At 31.1% G+C, this 27,790-nt stretch overlaps 1 protein-coding gene across 6 annotated transcripts; it reads left to right on the top strand.

Annotated features, from left to right (window-relative positions):
- The first annotated feature begins 111 nt into the window (after positions 1–111).
- LOC143073018 (C-terminal-binding protein-like) lies at positions 112–27,585 on the top strand. 6 transcript variants are annotated; one of them, XM_076248232.1, is made up of 11 exons: positions 112–263; positions 7,929–8,079; positions 8,796–8,968; positions 10,186–10,349; positions 11,277–11,421; positions 11,959–12,165; positions 12,687–12,785; positions 15,656–15,781; positions 17,269–17,400; positions 22,747–22,917; positions 23,635–27,585. In XM_076248232.1, exons 3-11 carry the CDS (start codon positions 8,863–8,865, stop codon positions 23,874–23,876), a joined length of 1,392 nt encoding a protein of 463 aa, XP_076104347.1. In that variant the 5' UTR covers positions 112–263; positions 7,929–8,079; positions 8,796–8,862; the 3' UTR covers positions 23,877–27,585. The 6 variants fall into 6 exon arrangements, with proteins under 6 accessions (XP_076104347.1, XP_076104351.1, XP_076104346.1 ...); XM_076248236.1 differs by having other exon boundaries at positions 113–354; positions 17,269–17,376; XM_076248231.1 differs by having other exon boundaries at positions 113–354.
- Positions 27,586–27,790: the final 205 nt, after the last annotated feature.

Raw genomic sequence — 27,790 nt, 5'->3', positions numbered from 1 at the left:
ACATATTTATTTATTTTGTTTATTTTAGTTTATCATTTGCATTCAAATTGTATGCAAAAATAAAATTTTAAAGGATATTTGATAAAATGTTTGTCCTCCGAGATTGTGCGAGATTATATTCGGCTTGGATAGCCTATCGGAGAGCACCGGCTTGTTACGGCCTCCAAATTACTCGTTTTAAATCACTTTAAAGGGGGAGTATTTACCCACATGTGCACATGTTTTACAATTAATAATTTCTGCATCTATAGACACCTGATAAGGTGAGATATTACGAGTGATATATGTTATTTGTGCCGCTGAAGTTTCAAAGGATCATCACCTCTATTCTTTGTCTAAAGTGCTAATGGATAGGTGAGCTAATTTTGTTTACTTTCATCTGTAGTGACACACTTTCATTATGTTCACTTACATTTAATTATCACCGCTTTCATTCAGTTCCCCTTCTATATAATTAGATGTAGCGTTTTTGTTAATACATCGAAAGACTGATTTGAAAAGGGATGAAATATCTGGGTCAACCATTTTGAGATCAAAGGCATGCCTCAATGTATCGGATATGCACATTTATAGTTCATAATCACAATATTTAATCAATTATTTCATTTCTGTCTTTAAGTTAATTAAAATCAACAACAAATGCACATATATCAGGTTGTTCTGAATACACAAATGCCATATAAACAGAAATTGAAAGTCGTTAAAAATTAAATGGAAGGACAAGTTGGCATTTCGTTTCGGTGCAGTTTATGCAAATGACCCCCAGCAAAGTAGAAGGGTGTCCATTACACGCCAACATGGATTTATAAACTATTTCCTGTCATTGTTTGGTTGATGTGTATTACACAGTGGCACAAAATGATGTCTATTATAGCAGACCATTGCAGACAGATAATCAAATGATTTATTATACATATTGATTAACATGCTAAGTTGTATTGATGTTTTAGTATGTGGTTTATTTTTGATCTGATATGCTATTATCTAACAGTAGTGTACTTTTCTTGATTGGTAGTCATAAGATATGTGTGTAATATACGTGTGTATCTTTTTGAAGATCAATAAGTTCTTGTGGTAATAAAGACATGTTTATCATGTGAGTTGATATTGAATTGATATTAGTATCTATATTTAAGTTGTTACAGGTTAAATACATTAAAAGAAAATATTTAAATACAGATAAATCCATAAAATGGATTATCAGTTATTTAAATGGCAAATATTGTACAAGCTATCTGCAGGCTATTTAGATTTAGATGCAATTATTTTCTTGTGCAATAAATTGATAATACTAAACATATTTTTTTATTTTTTATTGATTTAAACAGTAATTTAAATGAATTATATAGTAGTTATTAAATACCAACTTGAGGATATATATTTGCATTCATAGTTTCCTTATTGTTTATTATTGGATAGACACAGTGACAGACAGGTTATCCATACAATTTGTACTTTTCAGCTTTCATTGATCAGTTATTTTGAAATAAGCTTAATACTAACATGCATATAGTGCATTATTTTAGACCAAAAAGGAAATTATTTTCTAATAGAGACTTGTATTTTTGAATTTTTATAGAACTTTGAAACTGATTTACATAGATACAACTGCTTATCTGGATGAAAATAATTGTAATTTGCTATTTTGTCCATGTTTATACCGCAGTCACTGACCGTTTTGGAACAGGATTAATTGCTACTTTTCTAGAACTAAGAAGTGACTTAAGAACTTTGATACATGTAACATGCAGTGTTTCTCCCTAGAGGGTTTATGCATTGTGATACCTTCATGCATTAAATTTAAGCCACCATCTTTATAATTTGAAATGCCCTATTACTTTTACAAGCCTTCAAAATTCATAACTATCATCCTTTCCCCGATCTTTAAAACAGTTTATTTGGTGCAAACTAAAGATCTGCTTGTATATTATTTTTTTCTCTTGAACCTACCAACTTTATTAGGTGTATTGTAAATTATCAAAAAATTATCTTGAACATGATATCATAAACTTAAATAATATGTAAACAGCTTGAGCAATGATTAATTAAATTTTGTCACTGGAAGAAAGTATTTTGAAGTTTGATAAATTGCATTTGGGACACTGTTGATACATTTTAACCTATGGGGAGTAAATTAAAGACATTAAATTTGTGTACATTTGTACATGTAGATGTCCAATTTAATGTGTTAGGTCTTCATAGTGAATCAGCTTCATAGCAGCTGAAAACAACATATAAAGGGATTTTTCAGCAAAATTAAGATCATTCTTACATACATTTAAAAAAGAAGATGTGGTATGATTGCCAATGAGACAACTATCCACAAAAGACCTAAATGACACAGACATTAACAACTATAGGTCACCGTACGGCCTTCAAAAATGAGCATAGCCCATACCGCATAGTCAGCTATAATAGCCCCCCCCCCCCCCCCCCCCCCCGATAAGACAATGTAAAACAATTCAAACGAGAAAACTAACAGCCTTATTTATGTAAAAAAATGAATGAAAAACATATGGAACACATAAACAAACGACAACCACTGAATTACAGGCTCCTGACTTGGGACAGGCACATACATAAATAATGTGGCGGGGTTGTACTGTAATAAAAGGTGCCAATATTGCATTTACAATGAACCTTTTCATGATAAGCATGCTAGCATAAGGTTTAAATGTTTTCAGGGTATGTCCCAACATAGGCTTGAAATACTTTATATATCATTGTTAGTATTGTTCAAAATTATAGGAATTATTTTAACATTAAACACAGTGGACAACTGTAGGAAAACCAGATTGACAATTTATTTCACCTTGGTGACTGGAAAAAGCTAAGTAACAGAACAGCTTCTTCACCCATGCCATTCAGTAGCTTAAGCTCTGACACATCGTGCATGTGCCATGTATGTGGAAAAAGTCCACATTCCATACATGAATTACAATAAAACTTCACATTTTAACAAGTACATAAACATGTAGGAATACATTAAGTTTGCAATTTCAGTATTTTGTTAGTATAATTACATGTATATTCATGTGTTCTATCACGGTATCATATTTACAGTGGCTATAAATAAACATACATGTATTGGAAACAAATTATAGTTATTGACTTTTAAATTTGTCACAGTTTTATGAAAGCATGTACATGTATAAAAACTGATTTTTATGCCCCACCTACGATAGTAAAGGGGCATTATGTTTTCTGATCTGTGCGTCCGTTTGTCCGTCCGTCCGTCTGTCCCGCTCCAGGTTAAAGTTTTTGGTCAAGGTAGTTTTTGATGAAGTTGAAGTCCAATCGACTTCCAACTTAGTACACATGTTCCCTATGATATGATCTTTCTAATTTTAATGCCAAATTAGAGTTTTTACCCCAATTTCACGGTCCAGTGAACATGGAAAATGATGGTCACATTCTTGTTTTCCATCTGAAAAGAGGACACTAATATGGTCAGATAAACATTCATTATGAAGGTCTTTATATACATGTGAAGATTTGTTTAGACACTTGTCTGTTGTTGATGACAGTTTTCCTCTATGTTTCTTGCGGTTATTTTTGTTGTTTGGTTGCTGTTTAATTGACATACTGTATGCTTTACACCTTCCTCACATTAATTTTTAAAACAATTCATGAAGATAATTGTTTCTTTGATCTATGAAATAGGTGAACATTATACATTAACAATCTCATTTAACAAGCAGCTGTAATGAATTTTGAAGGCATTTGCAAAAAGGTTATGACCTATTCAATTGTTTAGTAAACCAGATTTTTTAGTAGGTATTGGAAAGATATGCATATTTCTATGTTGATTGATTCTGTGTGTAAACATGATATGTATTGTAATGTTCATTATAAAAGAACTTTTCTCCCAATAATTAATATGCCATATGTACAATGTATCTACACTAGTTTATATTTTGTATGCACTGTTTGACTTCAAAATGAAATTGTTTTTATTCACTTCACTGTAGCTACAAATGCAGGTGCATACATGCATGTAATATGAAATACATGTACATGTACACATTAAAATTTGTAGTTTAAAATTTATATGTACCTTCAAAGTCATTAGACGTCTGTAATGAAATATGCAATGAACAGCCACACATAAATAGTTTGAAACAGCAAATATTTGTATGTTTAAGGGCAGGAGGCTGTTGACCATGCAGGCTTTTACACCAAAATGTTAAGGGATAAATCTGAAACACTACAAGCAAACATTATCTATGTCTACATGCAGTTAGCAAATTAGATTTCCACTCAAACAAAACATGACAAGTTAATAAAAAAAAACCAAAAAAACAAACAAATGTAGAAAGGGAAAAGATTGCTTAACATGCTAAATGCTATGAAAAAGTTTTTAATATCAAACTTTTTTTTTTTAAATCTCTGAGAAAGTTAAAAAATGTAAAGGTTATAGTTCTTATGATGACAACCAATATGTATGTACACATGGTTGCAACATATTATATAAGAACATATGTTTCACATTTACATGTATATTTTTTCTATGAAATATACAAGATTAACAACTTATTAATTTTCAATTTGTAATACATTAAAATTTACTGTGACTTTCTTCCAAATCTACTTTTTATCCTTTGCATTTTTAAAAATTAAGTGTCCGTTCAAATTACATGTAGTTAAGAGTTAGACAAATGTATACATGTTATTTTCAATTCACATTGAATGGTTTTGACATATATTTAAATCCCATAGTGTACATATCCACATGTATATTACATACAACTTGTGATATATTATAGTTTATATTGTACAATACACAAGGAAACGAACACTTGAATTGTTGACTAACATGAGAAAAAGGAAGTTGTTATGGACCATGAAGAAGTTCAATGCACCTATTAATACATTGTACATATATATATATATATAATTTATTATATCGAGAGCTAAAAACTTTAAAGACGCATATATTTATATCAACATTTACCGGTACACGATATTAGTTCAATGGTTGCCATTATTAAAAACTGTCTTTACATTAAAAAAGAAATTATTATAATGTATATGCTTTGGCGAGATTTAAGAAGGAATAAAAGAAATCATTGCCTTAGCTTTGGATGTTCATTTGGAGAATGAAGATTTTCTTGATGGTAGAACTCATAACTTGTCAAATTTTACCATTTTAGTGGACAGTCCAACAGGTTATAATTTTCAATTTTGTAAAATCAAATCCTACTATGATTTCTACCAAATCCCTTCAAACCTTTTAGAATATTTGCAACATCTGATACCTCACTGGGGTGGAGGATTGGAGGTACATGTGACAGTTTTCCTATTTTTTGTAATCAAATCCTCCTTATTTCTTTTTTATATAAAGTTTGTATGATACACATTGAAGATATACATGTATGCACTTTGAAAATTTTCTTCACTGTTTATTTAATGGGTTGCACTTACAGTTTGAAATTTTTTTGGTTTCAGCTTTTCCAGGTGGTGCAACCTAGTCTATTTTCAACAGATCTAATTAGTGTCTCTTGATTGTCAGAAGACAACACATTTTGATGATTTTGTCTGTTTTTGTTGGTACCGACCAGTATTTTTATAAATTTGTCACTTTATAAATGTAGACATCATCAGTGAGTTGATAAAATCATTTATTATCTATCATGTCCATGTAGCATTCAAATACAATGTAGATGCACACCAGGTACTTGTGACATAATGTGTAAATACATTATATGCTTTTAAATTACAAATCAAAAGAAAACAAAAGAGTCATTGACCCAATTGTTCTTCAAGTTGGAAGTTGTCTTTTCCCTACCAAATATTATCATGACTATGTTAAACGTTCTGTTATTATATTAATTGTTAGATATGATCCTTAGGAAAGGAAAGTATAAAACATGTACATGCATGGACTTAACAATTACATCAATTTTAAGTGTTTATATTATCACAAGTATCATGTTATCGTAAAAGAAGTTTTATATGTAAAACTTTTATTTTAGATGTTGAACTAGACAAAAAACCAATAACGATAGTTATTGATACTTGTAAACAAATGCTGAAGGTTATTACAAATGCATTTATTTAGAAGAGCAATGACACTTTCCTTTGTCACAAGTCGAAATACCTTGGATTCACTCATTAAACTGTGACATGTTCGGAATAATTTATCAAGGTAAAAATTTTGTTCCAAATGGAACATGGGTAGGTCGATAAACCTTATTCCTTTGTCGTGTTTTGTTGACACATTGACAAATTAAAAAATATGTGACAAAAAATAACACAGGTAAATACAGTTTAAAGTTGTCATATCCGTGTTTTAAGGTGATCATATAAAGAAAATGAAAGAATTGTGTATATTAAAAATAATTCATCTGAAAAAGAAGATGTGTTATAACTACACACTGAAGTATCAGAAATGCAATTGAATTAATGAGTCATTCATCATTGGAATTTTTATTTAAATTTAGTTTTCTCTATTACAATAAACAACCCGTTTTCCTGATCATATTTCGAAAATAAATGTGTAGATTCTTGAATCAGTGAGGGTATAAAAGAGAACAATAGATTACCTATTTGTAATTAGCACTTTAGCAGTGTTTAGATTTTCCTCCTGGGTTTTTGATACTGAGGTAGACATACTTAGTAAGAGTGGTGAGAAACCTTTGAAGCATTCGATTTAGAAGGCAATCAGGTGTGGCATCTTTACAACTATATTTACAAAGTTATAGGAGCACTGATCTGCATATCTATCGTGATGATAATACATTTATGAATTATAATTTGAGAGACGTTATCTGGTTACACAGAGTGCAAATATAGACGGTGTGTTACTTGTAAATTCAAATGTTATTGACTTTTATATTGAATGGCACTACATACATGACCTACACAAGATGTAAATTAATTTTTATACAGTTATGATTAATGATTTTTTTTAAGCATAGATCAGTTTATCTTGTTTTGGTTTACACATGTCTATTCTTAATGATTTTATAACAGTACTTTAGTTTTCATTTATATTTCTTAGTAATTTGTTCAAGCAAATGAATAACCTTTTTCATTGATGTGGCTTTCCAAATAAATGTGAAGTATATTTAAGGAAAGCATTTATGTTTACATTTCTAATAAAGAAAAATGCAGTTTGACTGAATTCATTCAGTAATATATAAACTGTTCTATGTAAATATGAGAGAGGTTTGCAAATTGATAGTAAAAAGTAAGTAAATTTCAGGACTATTTTGGTTCTATTGACATAGCATACAAGTGTTACCCAAAATGCTCTGTGTCTGCAAGTTAATAACACAAATATAATCTTCCAGTGTTTGAATCTGTATTGTGTGATACCAATGACCTATGAGTACAAAAATGTAACTAAAAAATGTGTGAGCCAAACTTGCAGGTTATTTTTGTGTCAGTTGGCCATATTTCTAAATTAATTGGCATTAATGACTTTATAAGAGATAGCAATGTTTTATTGAAGTTCATGGATTTCAACATTTTATTTTTGCATACTCAAGAAGTTATGAACTGCTTTTGATTTGATCTAATTAATCTTGGCTCAGATTATATCTCTCCTTGACCTTTTTCACATCTTGTTTTGTTTTTGCACAATAATTAAATGATTTTGGGAAATTGGTGTATCATTTGTTCATTATTGAAATAATACAATGTATACTGTCTATTATACAGTCGCATGCAAGTTTTAAGAGTGGGCTGTCTGTCTTTTCCATTCTGTTAAACAATTGCTTGCAACTTTTCATCTAAGTCAGAGATCATATCTTGAGGTTAATACTGGTCATGATATCAACATCGACAAAAGCACATGGTAGAACAAAATTACAGAAACGATATAGGAATGTGACTAGAAAAAATGAAAGTGTTTGTTACAGGGTTATATCACTTGCATGAAATATTATTCATTTTGTTAAATGTAATAATTTTTATGTTTTTAGAGGTTTTACACAAAGAAGATAAAAGAAACCAAAATTGGTCATGAAGACCAGCCTAGTAAAAAGTGGGCATATCTAACCATATTGCCAGAAGAATAGTTGAAATCAGTGCTGAAACTTCATCTGAGAAGAACATTTAGGTGATACAAGTCAGGTACTATACATTTTACAATTCTGAAGTCTGTTAGATAATGCCAAATGACCATGGATATTAGGTGTTTGTCAAGTAAATGGTAATTCTTGATTTGATCAAATATCTGATAGAAATAGAAAAGGCATCAAAACTACATCAGCGTATCCAGACACAATACAACTGTAAGAGGACATTATACACTAACAGGATCAATATATGAAAACACCAGTTTCATGACGCCTCTAATTACCAATGACTTAATATAAGAATGGCAAAAAAAAACTTGTAGAAGTTGTGATTGAAATAAGCAGAGACTATAAATAATCTGCAATCAACACTGTATTTCTTACTTAAATGTCTAAAAACAACATGGATAGTAGACACAAGAACCTGTGGTGTGTAGTGGAAATTCAGATATTTTTGCATGCATTTTATTATCAAGATGGTTGAGCACCAATGGGGGGAAATGTGATATGATTTATTGCAATGTTTGAAATTTCTGTATACAAATAATGCCTTTTAAAATTAAAAAGTTTTTTAATTTGTTGAAACCGTCTTGTTGCATTATTTTACAATGATAAAAAAAACTTATAAAATATTATTTTCAGTAGTTCTTTATGCATGCATGTTGCATACTTTATAGTCAACAAGTATGTAAATAAAATTCCAAGGAAATGAAAGAAAGATGAGAGGTCCTAAATAATATGACACCTTTAGTGGTTTTTTTTCTTCTTCAGGCTATAAGGTTGTCAGCCTTTGTAGCAGAACTTGGATCCAAAAGTTGGTGGAGTTTAACCTCTACTTATGCATCACATGGACAAAAAGAAAACACTGCAGCCAGTGAAGAGACCAAGACTTGAAGCACCAAACAGTATGTATAACAGAGACGGAAATTTCAACCAAAAGCCTAGTAGGTTGAAAAAGTCTAAATGTCGTACCAAACATAAAAATTAAACATTCAGATGTTGACTGAATAGAAGATGAAGACATGAACCCTACCTGTATCACAATATACAAACTGTAAACACTTGGTCTAAGTTTGTAAACACTATCCATATTCAACAGCTATGCAATGGTCAGTGTCCAAATGAACCATTGCATATCTTTAAAGTTTTGGCCTCAGTCTTTATAGTTATTACGTTTCTTAGATCTGTTGTCTATTATATAATATCTTCAGTGAAAAATATGTACTTGATTCATAGTTTGAAATTAGTTTTTGTTTTTTAATGCCTCCTTTATGGACATAATGTATTTTGGTCTGTGCATCCGTTAGTTGTCTGTCCCGCTTCAGGTTACAGTTTTTGGTCAAGGTAGTTTTTGATGAAGTTGAAGTCCAATCAACTTGAAACTTAGTACACATGTTCCCTATAATATGATCTTTCTAATTTTCTTGCCAACTTTTAGCCCATTTTCACGGTCCACTGAACATAGAAAATGATAGTGCGGATGGGGCATCCGTGTACTAGGGACACCTTCTTGTTCTTTGCTAATTATTAAAAGCAGAAGAAAGGGACAAAAATGAGTTATTCTTCAGTGGGAATAATGTGTGGTGTAGGTATTCTTATGGAGTTTAAGCTATCATGTTTTATGTCCTACTCAGCATGTGGTAAAGTACAAACAAGGGCTCGTTCTTTTCACTTCAATTTATGTTGGTCCTGAATGTGGTTGAAAATTGACAGTTTATAGTGAGGGTTGAAGGTAAAGGTTTTTTTCAAATGAATGGAAATTTTCAATGAAAAGAAACGTTATGCATGAATTTTATGTTTTGGTCTTTATTTTCTACTTTTTTAATTCAAAGATCTACAAAGGTATTTTTTCCAATGTTGACTCATACCAGGATGTTAAAAAAAAAGTGCTAAATAAGCTTGTAACATACCATGTTTATAAGCATCAATTACATAATTAATATTGTTCAGTTTAACTTATTATACAACAAAACATTGTATACAATCTTCTTTTCTGTAAAAATATAATTACATGTTGTTAAAAACAATTTATTTCTGTCTTACAGATGTAAAAAAATAAATAAAACCACTTAGTTAAAAACAAAAGTCTAGATAGAATGAAAAACATCAAATCTGGATAAGCTGGTGACAATTATTGAATTATTTCTGCTTTTGTTTTTAGTGTCTGTGTCCATTCGTGGACCAATCCCAAATGGACCTATGCATCCACGTCCATTGATAGCTTTACTTGATGGAAGGGACTGTTCTATTGAAATGCCCATTCTGAAAGATGTGGCAACAGTAGCTTTCTGTGATGCTCAGTCTACACAAGAAATACATGAAAAAGTAAGTTTCTCAAGCTGCATGTATGTTAAAGTCAATATGTAATGCTGGAAATCAGTAATAGCATATAGATTTGCTGTTATAAAAATTGTAATGCAACCACCATAGCATATCTTTGGTTTTCATTTATAGTATAAAAAGTATGTAGAATGATCTAGAATAATAACAGCAATTTTTTTTAAAGAATCATTAAAAGCAATTTGACATTGAAAAATCTAAATGCAACTATGCTTTGCAGAGTGTGTCATGCTCCCTGTCCCTAAAGAAACACTCCCTGAATTCTAGAATCTGAAGTCGCATGTCAAACTTTCTATTACTATTGCATAGATATAAGAAGATGTGGTATGAGTGCCAATGAGACAACTCTCCATTCAAGTCACAATTTGTAAAAGTAAACCATTATACATGTAGGTTAAAGTTTAGTCTTCAACACATAGCCTTGGCTCACACCAAACAGCAAGAGCTCTACAAATGGCCTTGGAAATGACTAGTGTAAAACCATTCAAAAAGGAAAACCAATGGTCAAATCTATATAAAAAAAATTAGAACCACTTATAAACCGCATCAACAAACGACAAGCACTGAACATAAGGATCCTGACTTGTGCATGTCAATTAGACAACTGTCCATCAAAGACCAAATGATGTAGAAGGGAACAACTATAGGTCACAGTCCGGGCTTCAACATATTTAGTATATTGAAATGTTGAAGTTAAGATTGGAATCAGAATTTTTCAGATTTTACCCTATTTACTGACAATAGAAATGTGATTGATATTAAATACTTGACAAAGAAAAAGAATGATATACGTACACTTCTTATTTGTTATGAATTAGACCTAATTTCAAGTTGAATCTATGTATTTACGAAAATGAATGTGAAAACAAATATTTGATCTTGATAGATAAAGCTTTATTTTTGATGTTATAGGTATTAAATGAGGCTGTAGGAGCTTTAATGTGGCATACCATAACCCTTGCAAAAGAAGATTTAGAGAAGTTTAAGAATCTGCGAGTTATTGTTCGTATTGGAAGTGGATACGACAATGTAGATGTCAAAGCTGCTGGAGAACTTGGTAAGTTTATAACTCCTGATGAGTCGAAATTTAATTTTTAGTTGACTTATGTATGTTTAAGTTTTCAGCACAAGAAAGAATAAGAAATATAAATTGACTCAATATATTTGATCTTGAGACAGCAAAGCTATGAATGCTTGAATTTGCCGAATTGTTTGTTTTATTGTCTTATCTGAGACTTTAGTCACAGACTGCAATATATAAGGATTACAATCTGGCAGTGTAAACTATTTGTATTGAGCTTTATATATCAGATTTTAGAAGACGTGAAGGTTATATACTTTGAATACTTTGAATAGATTTAATGATTTCTGTTTGCTTACTGTCTAGAAGCAAATATTGCATGCATTTATGAAGTTATGAAAAAATTATCACTAAGAAAAATGTCCCATAGTACATGTTACTTTGTAGTATAAACCTGGCATTGGGAAATATAATGATTAGAACAGAATTGAAATGATAAACAAATAATTTGTACCCTTCTATATAGTTTTACATTTGTTCTTGTGTCATGTCAAATATTTTTTTTACTTTCAGGTATTGCCGTGTGTAATGTACCTGGATATGGTGTAGAGGAAGTTGCTGATTCAACAATATGCTTGATTTTAAATTTATATAGACGGACATATTGGTTAGCAAATATGGTACGGGAAGGTAAAAAAGTGAATGGACCAGAGCAATTAAGAGAAGCAGCACAAGGATCGGCCAGAATTCGAGGAGATACACTCGGTATTGTTGGGTTAGGTGAGTGTTAACAGGGTGACAACTTAAGCACTAGCCAGATGGCCCAATCTAACTATAATTTCACTTAAATAGTATTATAACTTATATCAAATTTCATTTTAGTAGGGCCAGTAAATTTAGGCTGTAACTAGCCCTAGTGGCCATACTTTCAAATTGACCACTGGTTTAAACATGTTTTTGTCTTTTAAGATTGAATACATCTTCATAATTACGATACTGAAGATAGGATTGTTTATTTATAGAATAATTATACAGAATTATCAGCTGTAATCATGTGATAATTTGATGAATAATTACAATGTTCATTTATTGACATAGTCTGTGCAAATTGTTCAAAAAAATAGAACATTTAAAATATAAATTGTATATAGGCTTGTAAGCAGTTTTTGTAACAATAGCGGGAAGTTACATAACCATGAAATGTTAAAAAAAACCCGGTAGGATCTGGTCTGGAATCAGAAAAATTAATAACCAAGAAAATAAATTATTTTACAGTAATAGTTGATTATTTTTTATTCCAGGTCGTGTTGGATCTGCAGTGGCTCTAAGAGCGAAGGCTTTTGGCTTTAATGTAATATTTTATGACCCATATCTTCAGGATGGTGTTGAAAAGTCATTAGGTATGTATATAGACAGATCAAATTGTAATAACCTGTAATATGGAATATTCACTACAATAGTGCTTCCCATACCATGGATATAAGAAGATGTGGTATGAGTGCCAATGAGACAACTCTCCATCCAAGTCACAATTCTTAAATGTAAACCATTTATATAGGTCAAATTATGGTCTTCAACACAGAGCCTTGGCTCACACCGAACAGAAAGCTTTAAAGGGCCCCAAAATGATGTAAAACCATTTAAACAGGAAAACCAATGATCTAATCTATATAAAATTTATATAAAATACATTATTGTATAGCAATATAATATTTCCCACAGAACGTAACCAAAAGTTAGCGTGCAATAAATTCTAATATTGCACTAGTGCAATAAATCTTCAAAATTCATGATGTCATCAACGTTTAAATCTTAGTTTAAACCAATTTTTACTTTCAAATATTATATTGCTATACAATAAAAGGGTTATTGCATGAATATTGGGGAATATTGTCCCTCGTAGAACATATATTGCACTCGCAAGCTCGTGCAATATAAAATTCTACTCGGGACAATATTCCCCAATATTCATGCAATAACCCTATATTACTATTTAAGGAATATCGTTTTACTTGTAACTTTTTGAAAATATTTCCTTTCTTTTGATTAAATCCATGCTGAAGACCAGTTTAAAAATTTAAACATACATAAATTTATTGATAGCAAGTAGACAACAAAACTTACTGTATTGGTGTCTCATATTGATACAGTTAAGTCAAAAATGAGCATATTGACATGGGGGGAAAAAAGTGACCTCGCAAATATTGTCAGCAAATGTATTTTGTTGCAAAATGAAACATAAATTTACATTTTTGGCAACTTTAGTTCGGTTTTGTGTTTCAGTCAGTTTCTCTGAAATTATAAATGATATAAATGAAGGACTCTAAAGTGCGATGGTCTTCGCTAAGTAAGATGATGTCTCACGCTAAAGTGTGATGGTTGTTTGTTTGCTTAAGTACGATGGTATATCACACTAAAGAACAATGCACCAATAGGGTAAGGTTCGAGGGATTTAAACGTTAAAGTACATGCATTTTGAAAAAGAGTCTTTTTGTAAAAGTTAGTATGCTAAGGTATAACATATGTAATACATGTAGGCTTTATAATATACTGGAGTCGATTTCACAAAAAAACTTAAGACTAAGATTGATTGTAAGTTATGAACAATTCAGCATACTTACGACCAATCTTAGTCGTAAGTTGTTTTGTGAAATCGACTCCTGGACTGTAGGTTTAAGTGGTTGTTTATAGAAGACCAACAATGTTATAATTGTTTAAAAAAATAATTGAGGTGTGACAAAATACTGTATCACCTGTTAAATCATTTTTAACAATTCAGTTGTTTTTTTAGAAATATTGAGATAATTGGCGCGGCTTGCCGTTCACACAGTTCATCAATATTCTAAACGTCTCCCCACTTTTATTTACAGTTGTCATTGTTAATTACATATACAAAATGGTGGAATAAGTAATATTCATTTAAGCTTTAATCTAAATGCGAGAAAAATGCAATATTCGCCAAGCTTTCTCCCTCTTGGTAACGAGTACCAAAACGTGTTATATTTTCCTACAATGTACAAACTATGCTTTTGTAGCCGACAATTCAGTATTTATGCTTAAAAAACGGAACCTTTATTTTACTGACTGTTAACATCATAATCCAAATGCCTTTTTTAAAGTCTATACTGTTGCGGACCATCAGACTTTAGCATATGGAGGCATCACACTTTAACGCAGACCATTGCACTTTAGTGTGACCATCATACTTTAGCATCCCCATCACACTTTAGAGTCCTACATATATATATATATATATATATATTACATATATATATTATATATATATATAGATATATTAATCACATCATATAGATATTGTTTGTTTTCAATTCTGACAGTAAAATTTGGATCATCATGGCCTATTTTGTACAGAAAAGATTCTGTGCCACTTACTCATGTTGTTATGACATTTCCAATCATTGTTTATATGAAATTGTTCATTTCAATTTCTTTATAGCTCTATATCTCCTGAACTAATTATTTACCATTGTATATACTGTAAACTAACTTATTTTTGCGACTTTCGCGAGTAGACAAATAACACGAAGAATAATCGTCGCGAAAATGTAAAACTTGGATCTCTCCTTATTGAACTACATCATATAAATTTAACAATCACTAAATTAAATAGCCATGAAGTGGACTAGAAAGGGTAAATCGTGAAATAAAGTATCCGCCAAAATAAGTTGGTTTTCAGTATGTTTGTTTGGTTGGCAATGTGCTAATTAGAAAATATTGATCAATGTTTGTCTTATTATTTTTTCTAACTTTTTATAGAATTTATGTGAAGGAGGTGATATAACATTTGAAAACAAAGACAAAAAATAAATTGCTATTAATTCAAAATTGATAAACTTTTAAAGATATTTGTTTAGAGAATATAGAAATTCAGATTGCATTGTACTTGTTAATTTGAAGAAAAATGGTTGACAGAATATGATTGTTTCAACAAATCTTTTGAAGAGATGTCTTTGATATAAAAATAAGGAGAAGTGGCATGATAAGCAATGAGAAATATCCATCTATGACCGAAAGATGTAAACTTATGTTAAGTACTGTATGCCTTTCAACAATGAGCAAAACCCACACCATATATTGATATAGTAAGCTTGATCAAGTGGGAGATATGAGGTGCTTGTTAAGCTAGTGCCGCTTTGAAATGGTACCAAAAAAAGTGGACAGCATCGAAAAATTGAGTATTTTAATGTTTTAATTTAGTTATACATTTGTAAATTTTGAACTTAATTCAGTATAAATCTAATAATTGCAGGTATCACAAGAGTGTACACTCTTCAGGACTTATTATTTCAAAGTGACTGTGTTAGTTTGCATTGTAATCTTAATGAACACAACCATCATTTAATAAATGACTTCACAATTAAACAGATGAGACCAGGTAAGAATTATTTGCCATTTCTTTCAATGTTTTCATTGTTTTGTGAAAATAAACTAGTCAACATAATTTAAAACTTTGCAGTATAGATTTTCAACTCTGAAAACTATCCTCATATACGTCTGAGCAAGGGATCAGACTTGAGGCTAATCTAAGGAATGCTGTTCATGATAAGGTTATTTTATTTTAGAGGGACAACAGAGCATAAGATATTTAGTTACATAAAATTTAAGCAATATTACGCTACTGTACAGCCAACAATAATCCAGACCCATACCATATGGGCCCTAACATAAAAAATGCATCAAGTCAAGTGTAAACCGATGGCAAATATGTGATAGACAATAACCAATGACAACCACTGAACTAGATGCTAGCTATTGACTTAGGATAGACACGTAAAGAATAAGGTGGGGTTAAACATAATTGTTATAACTCAAACCTTCTATCCTCGGACAGTGCTGTAACAGCATCATAAGAACAAACTTTAAAAATCAGTAGCAATTGTCTTTACCCAAAAGATTGATACAAAGCACAAAAACAACTTACTAAAAAACTAGAAACAAAGCACTTAAAGAATAGAACTCACTGTTACTGAAAGCTAGCTAGTTCAATTTGGAAATAAAATCATGTTCTCCCAGACCAAAATATCAATCAGTACACAACAGATATAGTGGAAAGACTTTTTGAACAGTCTGAGACACACATGACCTTGTGCAATGCAGAAATAAAAGTGTCTATAGGATGTAGGATAATGAGCTTTCATAACGGTATATAGGTAGCAATACAGAGGCGGATTTAGAGGGGGGCCCCAGGGGGCCCGGGCCCCCCCTTTTTGGGAAAAAAATTGGTTGCTTATATAGGGAATCACTGAAGCGTGACTGGAGCGGGCCCCCTCTTAGCGCAGTCAGTGGGCCCCCACTTATGAAAATTTCTAGATCCGCCAGTGCAATATATATTTAAATTTTAATTTTTCAAAAAAAAAAAATCTATGTTATTACCAATTTTTTAAAACACTTTTTAAAGATTTTACTACTGTGTTAAATTAACAACCTTCAATAATCAGTTACATGGATATATCTTAAATACGCATGAAAAATTTGCCAAAGATCATGAAGCAAACAACAATCAATCAATATAATTTACTTTAGTTTGTACAGGTGTAATTAATGTATTTTGAAAAATTATTTTGAGATATTTATAGATTATCGTTGATCATCTCAACGAGATTGATTTTCTCGCTTGAGTCGGTACGGTGAAAGCGAGAAAAGCAATCCAGTTGAGATGACCAAAGATAATCTGTTTATCGCTATTTTGCCTATGAAGACGTGTCAATTTCATGTCAATTCCATTAGCAATGCCACATGCGTCCTTAGTTTCTAGCGATAATTTTCCATTTCAAGCTAGTAGCATGATATGAAAAAATCATCAAAAAAAAGATCATAGAAAAATGCACGAAATAGCGATAATGTATATGTTTTGCATTTTAGGTGCATTTCTGATAAACACAGCACGAGGTGGTCTGGTCGATGAACATGCTTTAGCTGCAGCATTGAAAGATTCAAGGATAAGAGCAGCTGCTTTAGACGTCCATGAAAGTGAGCCATTCAGTTTATCAAATAGTATGTATAACATTTCAAAATCAGTCATGGGTGGTAATGTATTTCTAAAGATATCACAAGCCATACAACAGCGATTAGAATTGCTAATTATTGAAACTGTCCATAATTACAAATTACACAGTATAGCAAATATTTGGAATGAGAACTGAAAAAATCTCAAAATTTGGAATCAATTCTGAAATATAATAGATAATGAAATTTTCAATATTGTAAAAGTAGAAAATTTCTTGAGGTGTCACATCACAATCCCTTTTGAAAATTTAAATGATTCTACATGATACACTGTGACCACATCCATAAAAACTTGTCGAGTTACTGCTCAAAATTCTTTGGAAAAAATAAGTTAAAGGATGATGATAGTAAAAAAATAAATAATTGGTCAATAACACAAATTAACATGATTAAAAATTGCATTCCTGTTTGAAGCTGATCTTCCTGTTTTATATAAAATGCATATATTTCTTTTGAGTAAATCAATGCATTCAACTGATCTAGAAGATAAAACATCTGGAAATAATTCCATTTTCTGAGATTTCAAGAAAGTAATAATAATAATAAAAAAAAGTTGTCAATCATTTAGATAATTTATAAATCTGACAGCATTTTGTCTGATAGAAGTTTGAATAAATGGACATATACTAATTAGCAATTTGGATGGCTGCTGTGATTTTGGGGATAGGTAGTTTAAAAGTTTTGACTGACAAAGGCAATTGCATGAAGATCCTCAAAGCATATTTCTATACATCTTATATTTTATCAAAAGTTTGGAAAAAGTTTCTTTCATGTAGTTATTTTGGTTTTTTTTTTTATCAATTTAAAAAAATTTTAATGTGAGAAAGAAAAAGAGGGTGGAACTTGAAGAAATTGGTAATTTAATTCATGCAGTTGTTATTGAGTTGTTTTACTTTTGAAATGTTATTATTATGTATATACATCTGGTTTTAACTATATTGCTTCATGCTACTACTGTTGCATGTATCTAACTTTCAGAAAATTATACTGAGTGATTGAAATACTTGTTTAATGCATTAAAATGGAATATAGCATACCTGCCAACTTGTCAAGATCTCAAGTTAGGATTTTAAACACATGATGACCTATTGCCAGGGGTTGACACTAACTTATGTAGGCACTAGCCCGCAGGGCTAGTAAAAATTATATTCAACTAGCCCTGTTCTGTGTCAGGTAGCCCGGTGAGTGGGCCAACGGCCCACGAGTGAGCAGGCCGTAGGCCTGCGAACTTGCTAGGGGGGTCTGGGGGCATGCCCCCCCCCGAAATTTTTTGAAATTTAGATGCAAAATCCTGCATTCTGAGGCCTTTTAAGAAGATGTTTTCAGTCTGAAAAATAACTATTTCATACTTGTTATCTTCATAAAAAAAATTTTTTTTTTAAATGAACACCAAAGAAATCTAACGGCAGGAATTTGTTTGTCAAAACTTGCATTTTTACTGTTAATGAATTGAGTAAAACATTTCAATGATTGCTAAATTATTTCCCTTTTTTAGGGACAGAAAAAAATAGCTACACTATGAAAAATTGTCCCTTGTGACATATTTTTATAAAACATCCATGAAATTATGTCCAAGCACTTGGGACAATTTTTCACTAAGGGGGACACTATTTTATAGTTTAAAAATGTGATATTCTGTCCCTGAACGAAATTTCACAGATGAATTGTGAAATATCAGAAGACACAAAATTATTTCATGGGACACTTTTTTTGCTTAATACAAAAAACTCATCAACTAAAATGATCAAATTTAAAAAAAACAATGTTTTTGATTAATTTTATTTACATAAATAAGTTGACTTGTCCCCTATTTTACTTTTGGTTTCTGATGCTGAGTCTTCATGTTCCAACTGATTTGTCTCTAGTCCGAGATTACTCTGACGTCCAACGGCTGTTTTGCTTGACAATCTCGGACTAATTTGTCTCATGACGAGTTTTAACCCTGTTCTCGCTAATGCATTATGACATGCATACATCCCGGAACGTGCAATGGACGCTTCCTGATACCAATGGCTTAGTCTTGTTATCATCATCACCCCCTCAGCTCTCAAAAAGAAGCTAATCACATTTAATATTATTACCGGAAATTTACTTTCGTTTCAGTCCATTGCAACTGTAATGATAAGTCCCGAGCAATACGAAATGAATTATGACGACATGACAAACGCTAATTCGATAAAGACAGAGAAGTTCGAAAAGTTTTCATCACCACGTGTACCTTTGGAGTAAAGGAAAATTTCAACAGGGAACCTTTCAACGCTCTATTTTTAGAACGAAAGGACATTTCCAATTTAAACTATTTACGCGACGACTATGTAATAGATAAGGCTAAACTATGCACACGATTTATCAGGATCTCTGTTGTGATTAATGATAAAATATAATAAAACCAAAATGTATATGCAGTATAATTATTGTTTATTTCAAAACGGATTATCTTGAAACGTGGTGCATTCTTACTTTAAGGGCCGAGTAATCTTAGGCCGAGTTGACTTTATATGGCGACTGGTTTACGGTAGAAATTTTACCCTCCAGTATCTGTATCTGTATGTAAATAAAGAGGTCATGGAACCAGTGTAGACAATATTCGACGAAGTTGTCAGATATGACCGGCGTTTGGACTGTACTTTGTCGAAAGTACAACAGATTGATGTTCAATGACAAATAAATTTACTAGCCCCTCGGGCTACCGCGCCACGGACATTTACTAGCCCGATACAAAAGTTACTAGTCTCGGGCTAGCGGGCTAGCGTTAGTGTTGAACCCTGATTGCATCACCTCTACAAGTCAACTCTACTTAATATAATATCTTATGGTTTTGAATGAGGGCTTTTATAGAATTGATTGAATTGGGGTTGGTTAGCACTTTTATAAGGATTGATTGATTGTGATTAAGTTACATTCAGATATCCTGAACAATCAATTTATATCAGAAATAATCTATTAAAGAAATAGTTCTTTCATGCATGGGTAAGGATTTCTATAGTAGGGCATCCCCTCATGGGAGAAATCCTGCATAAATTGAGAAAGTTGGCAGGTGTGTTAAAAAGAGATATATTTGATAAAACCCAAGCTCTGTTTGCAGGTGCATGCTAAGTTCACAGGGAAGTAGAAATTGAACAAAGAGAAACGTCTAATTAATCTGTGACAAAAATTCAGACATTTTTGTGCTAATGAAAGTTATATGAACTATGTCTTAAAATCATCTAATCTCTAATTACCAATCGTTAGAGTTATCTTCGATTTTGATATGTTGTTGATACATAAATTTCTGTTGTTTTGTTGTGAATTATGAATAATCAGAGGGTAATAACCAATCTGTTACCTAGTTATTTGTGTAAAATGACAAAAGTGATTAAATTGACATCTTGTGGCATATTGGTTACCTAGGACACTACTGTGTAAGACAACAGAAGTTAACATATAAGCAACATTACATTTTAAAAAAATCTTTAGATTTGTAATTGGAGATTTGAATTTACAACAAATTTTATAATGTTTTTTACAGCTCTTCTATAAAAGCATGCAAAACAAACCATTGATTAACTTGCTTGCAATTTTGGTTTGGATGTTTGTAAACAAAAGGTAGGTAGTCTATTTCAGTCTGTTTACTATTTACTTGAATATGATTGGACAATAAACATTAAATTCATTTCATGTCAATTCTTATTGTCCAATCAAATCCCAGTATGTATAAAAACAGACTGAAACTCTGCCTACCTATTGTTTGCAAACAACCAAGCAATCATAGCAAGCAAGTTGATCAATGCTTTGTTTTGCATGCTTTTATAGAAGAACTGTAACAAACTTATGTACTTTCTATGCATGTCTCGTAACTGTTGTTTATACAGTCTTAAATGTCTAACTTCTATTCCAAGTTTAATATGTATGGACTAGTACTGTAGACAGCTCTAATTCTTGAATACAATCTTCATAATACATAGATATAAGAAGATGTGGTATGAGCGCCAATGAGACAACTCTCCATCCAAGTCACAATTTGTAAAAGTGAACCATTGTAGGTCAAAGTACGGTTTTCAACACAAAGCCTTGGCTCACACGGAACATCAAGCTATATATAAAGGGCCATAAAATTACAAGTGTAAATCCTATCCAACAGGAAAGTCAATGGAATAATCTACATAAAAATTATACAGCCTTGATTCATCTTTCAAATAATGTCTTTAAACAAAAAAGTCATCCTAATGTCTAATACACCTGTGTAATACAATATATAACTAGCCTAAGTAGAGTCTAGTTTAATCGTAAGAATACAGTAACCAGAAAGAAAATTTGAATATTTGTTTTAAAAAAGACCAAGGTTTAAATAATGTGCCATATTTAATTGCAATTTGCCGCAAGAATTACTGGAGAAAATGAAAAAAATCTTAACTTTTTGATCCTCTGAAAATGACGCATATATTATTTATCCATGATACTATGATCAATTCTGTGTAAAACTAAGCTTTAAAAATCATATTGCCAAGTATACCCATTTCAGTGGTATTGCCCTACATAGGGAAAACCTAAGCCAAGGTAATACTTTGCCAATCCTGATTTGTTAACTGGCCCATGAGTTCTGTATAAAATAAGGTACTATATAAAGTAAAGAAACTGTGGTAAATCTTGTTCCAAATATATTTTAATGTTCCCTGTGATTTGTTTGACTGACAATTGCAATGGTAACTCTTAAAATGGTTAATGTTTATGTCATGGTTCACCAAACAATTAATATAGAAAAAATATTAACAACTATATGTCCCGTACAGCTTTCAACAATGAACAAAGCACATACCACATACTCAGCGATAAAAGGCCCTGAAATGACAAATGTAAACAATTCAATGAGAAAACCTACTGTTCTTGTACACACTCGAATATTTAAGCTGCAAGTATGTGTATTAGAATGTTTTCTATAAATGAAACACTTATAACAAGAAGATTTCAATTATTTTTATTTAAATGTAAATTCAGAAATTTTGTTTTGATTTATAATTGTGGTTGTTGAACATTGAACACGTGTATCATTAATTAACTAGTATGATTTCAGGAAATACTGGATACCAACATTGCCATCAAAGTTTTTAATAGAAGGTTTCATTGCGATGATCAATGATTAAAACAGCACAAAAATGTCTTAATCAACAGTTACTTGACAGATAGCAATGTTTTACATGGAATAATCTTTTCCAGAATGACTTATGAAATAATCCATTAGTTTCAAACAAAAAATCACCACACAAAGTAAAATAGGACAGAAAAAATGTTCTATGTAAACTTGACAGCAGAGAAATTTGAAACTTTTATTGTATTTTCAAATTTGCTTTTAAATAGGTCCACTCAAGGATTGTCCAAATCTCATATGTACACCTCATTCAGCATTCTACAGTGAACAAAGTGTGACCGAGTTACGGGAAATGGCAGCAGGGGAGATAAGAAGGGCAGTAGTAGGTCGCATTCCAGACAGTCTACGCAACTGTGTTAACAAAGAATACTTTACCTCAAGTATGTGGTATTTTAGAAACAGTTATTCATAACCTTTAGCATTTGCCAAGCATTCTCTGTACTGGGTCTTAGGAAAGGGTTATTAGATTCACCAAGAATAAATGAATTGTATGATCTCATTATCAAAAAAAAAAAAAAAACATATTCAGAAACTCTTTCAGAAAAGGTACATGTTAGCTCATAGTTGATGAGTAGTGACTTAATTTTACTTTATGCTAGAAAATAGAAACAGTAAGAAAATGTTGATTCCATTAAGATTATGTATATCATTTATAATTTATATGTAAATTTTCAATTTCCTGCAAAGGCTGCAAGTAAAAAACAAGATACTTGAATGTAAGTTGGGAAAAATACATAAAAAGACACATACACAAATAAATATATTTATATATTTATATACCATTTCCATTGACTTCCATTTTTTTTGGTGAAAAATCTAGCTAGTTACATATATCATATCAAGTTGAACAATGTGTTCATATTCAGTTCCTTTTAACATACATGTAGATGAATAAGTTTAACCATACTGGGAATACCAGTGGATAATCCATAGGAGGCAAAACACAAATGTTTTTGTAATGAAATACAAAGGCGTTGTTGTTTTAACAAAAGAAATGAGTACTTAATTATATATCCACAAAAAAAAGATTTTAAACACGAAGTTCAGTGCTACACAATTAATTTAACATTAAAGATACTTTTTTTTTTAACTTGCAGATTCTGTGAGACCACCTTATGGTTTTGTTGGCTATCCTGAAGGAATGAATGGGGCGGGTTACCCATTCCCTAACCCTGCAGCAGCTGCCGCGGCTGCTGCAGCCTCTGGCATGGGAGTAGCCACAGCTTTGGACGCCCATCAGTCAGTTCCTCACAGCGCCCCTCATTCACAACAGCCACATAGTACATTATCAGAATCAGCAGCGCTTCATCTTGGCAAAGAAAGTACCGATGTTCATTAAGACATTAGACAGTGAGTGAGGAAAAAAACTGTGGCATTCCAACATTGTTACTGGCTTGCTGAATCTCTGTACTTAATATCAGCATTATGATTGATTATAATCATGATGTATACTCGTGGAGAGTACAAAATCCACGACATAAAAAATGTTTTCTGTCCACAACTGTTAATCATGTATATGTGTTATAAATGAGGTATGAATGTTGATGCATTGTTAGAATCGGGCAGTGCTCATTGTGTATATTCATGTGATCATGTGATCATTTCATCATGTATGTAATCAGATTGATTCATTGCATAACATCGTCATTCAAAATAAGCTTTATCAACATTTTTTTCTTCAGAATCATAGAACTGTTGGAGACCATGAATTTAATCGATTTTTTTGACGCGAATGATATATTCGATGAGTATTTTTGTGATATGTTGTGAGAACAAAAGAAGAACATGCAGCATGATTTATTTTTGTAGAGATAATCAAATTTATCAAGAAGTATGCAGATTTAGATATTTAATGTCTATATGTATTATACAGGAAAGGTTTTCTCATTCTAAACACAACCATATTTTAAAAATATTAGTTAAATAAAAAGAAAAAAATGAATTCATTTTGAATTATTTCAATATTTAAAATGATTTTGATTTTCCTGTATAAATTGGGCAGACATTTTACAGGTTGTTGCTAGATTGAGGATACATGACCTGTTAAGTGGATAGTGCTTTTTATAGGCTAGAGCTATTACATGAATACAGTTTTATGTAAGATTTTGTGTTGGGAACAGAACTTTAAAAATTTTTGTTCTTGAATTAAGGGACCACATTATTAACACAGAACAGTTGTCAATTATAAAAGATCTGTATTGTAGATGAATATAGGGTACGGGTTGAAACTATTTTTAAGATTTTCCAATTTTTATTTAATACAATGACCTATGTATTGTTTTACAAACTAGGTTGGGACAAATTTGGTCATACATTTTGAGCAAACTAAGATATTGATAATAGAGTGTAGTATTAAGTAAAACACTGTAGTTTCCATTTAAATTTCTTGATTCCTTGACCTAAAAAGGATTGAAGCAGGAAAAATAAAAAATCTCCTTATATTAGGATTTTTTGTTGTTCCGGCAGAAATACTAGATGCCTTTAATAGTATAGAACTGCTTCTTTGTTTTATTTAATAGAATTAACCTTTTTTCCATCAACAAGAATCGGTTAACATCACAGGACAGGGGCGGATGCAGGAATTTTCGAAAGGGGGGGTGCTAACCCAGGGCAAAGGGGAGGTGCAAAACATATGTCCCGATATGTCCCGATACAAATGCATTGATCGGCAAAAATAAAGGGGGGGTGCACACCCCCGGAACCCCCCTGGATCCGCCACTGCAGGAAAATAAGTCCACTTAGTTGTTCAATTGTTTATGTAATACAAACATGTATTCCTGTACTATGCAGTAATTCATGATAGTATATTTGTCTCTGCTATATTCATATGTTGTATGCTAGGGTATTTTTAAAAACAAATCTTTGAAATCTCTTTAGGAAGGGTTGGAATATGCAATTAAAAGTTGATAAGCTTTAAGAAGAAAAAGTTTGTTCAGCAGTACACAGAAAAACCTATTATAACTTTATGCTTTTTGTGATGTGACCAATTGATTATAATTGTTGTTCAATATTTTTTCATATGATTTATAAACATGTACTTTGATGGAATTTTATAAGCATATTGGATTTTATTTTGGAAATCTCTGTAAAATTTCTTTTTTCTGGGAAAGTCAGTTTTCCATTTTCCCATAATATACCAATTACAGAAACTAAGAGCAGTGTATTCCCTTGACTGTTAGTTTTAAACTTTGCAGCAAACTTTGCAATGGAATCATAGAGATTAGGATTGAGAAAATATTGCAAATTCCACATAAATCCTTAATTTCAAGATGTTTATACTTGATATAAGCCACAGAATATGCTATTAAATGAATTAAGACTGTTTAGATAGAAACTGTTTTTGGTCTATTTAAAGTTTGTTTTTTGTATAATTTTTCAATCAGTGTTATAGATGTATATTTTATATTCTTGGAAAATTTTGGTCGGTAAGTCATGTTTAAGAGTAATGGTCAGTTTTTATTTTGAAAAAAAAAAAGGAAAGCTGTTGTTTTTATATAACATGTAGGAAAAATATAAAAAATAAACTTCAAGTTAAAGGTTGTTTTGAATTTTTTTATCACTTGTAAATCAATATTGAATAGTGCTATACATTTCTTGATTTCCACAAATATATTGGAGGAATTAGTTGGCAATTCCTGTACAATATTTTTAGATGGATTTTTAATTAGAAAGTCCATCACAAACTATACAAGAATTGTAAAAAACTCATATGGGAACTTACAAAAATATTAAATCCAATTTAGTGCTTGGAACATCTGATTATTTGAAGTCTTTTCTTTGTTAATGGTTAAATGTTATAAAGATTCAAAAGTGTTCTGATACTATGCATAAGAACTCTATTTACATGACTAAACTACTTTAACTGTATTTTGAAGGAGAAAAATTCTCTTGATACAAAAATGTCACAATGTTTTGTTTAATATCTTTTTTTCTCTTTTTTATGCACTAGATGATCGATCATATCATTTCAGTAAATCAACTTTCATCATCAAGCCAAAATTGGGATATTTTTCTGTGGAAAATTACATGTACATTATATATATAGTGCTTGGTCAGTTTGATGGCAACATTTAGAATGTTGTCACATTAATTCACTATCTACATGCATAAGTCACCAGAGCTTTCATTTATCTGTTAAGATTTTTACACTATCAGCTTGCTGAATGCTTTCAGTTCTATTTTATATAATATTTCTTATCAGTGGTTTGTTATCTGCTTCATAAGTTTTTTTATGATTTCCAAATTTGGTAGTGTGACTCTAAATTGAATACTGTGGATTCATCATTATTCATGGGATACCAGTATGTGTGGGTTTCATAGGAACAGGTGAACCAACTCATATGTTCAACAAATGACAAATAATATAGAGGATTGTGTACTGACTTTGTCATTACCATGAAAATCAATCCATGATAATGCAATTTTTTCTCAATCCACGAAAATTGGTACCCACGAAATAAATGAATCCAGAGTAATGACTATAGTTTGGTTAACAGTAGAAAATTGAGTTAATTTGAAGTATTACACATTACTTTACGGTTCAGATCCATATGATATAAAAATAAAGAGATGTAGTTTGATTGCAAATGAGACAACTTTCAAAGGAAGTGGATCTAAGCAAGTCTTAAAGATGAAAGAAAAGAGACGATACTTTTTCCTTTATATTGAATTGGACAAAATCTCATTTGATTTGTGTGTGAAATTTAAGTTCTAAAACATCAGTGTATTAGACTGAATGTTTCTGACCACTCATATCTCAATTAAGAACTGTTTTTTTCAGTATTTTTTTTTAGGTATTCAAAAATATTTAGAACCTCAGCTGTCATACTTCAAATTTTTTACATACAATTATATTAGGTTACAGTATAAAATAAATAAAAACCACCAATCAACAATACAAGAATTTTATAAATTGTCTCATTTAGTTTATGTCCCAAACTGACCAGGTTAATATTGCTTTTGTTTTGATGTTGTAATTCACTGTAGATATTTGTACATTATTGATCTTCCACAGAATTTTACCAATTAAAACTTTTGCAGAAAATGTGTTCAATTTGTTGCCTCTCTTTAGTTTATGCCTATACTATGGACTCTTAATTTTCTTTGTTTGGATACCAATTTTCATGGATTTCTGGTCGAAGGGTTAACCACAAAGTTAACTATTCATCAAAGTGCATGATTTCTATAGGCTTGTATGCAGACATTTGCAAAACCATGATTGATAAAATCAGATATCCATGAAAAAAAATTATT

Source organism: Mytilus galloprovincialis, chromosome 4, assembly GCF_965363235.1.
Source record: "Mytilus galloprovincialis chromosome 4, xbMytGall1.hap1.1, whole genome shotgun sequence".
NCBI classification, from domain to species: Eukaryota; Metazoa; Mollusca; class Bivalvia; order Mytilida; family Mytilidae; genus Mytilus; species Mytilus galloprovincialis.
Note: the sequence above shows the minus strand (reverse complement) of the source record. Positions and strands in the feature narration are given on the sequence as shown.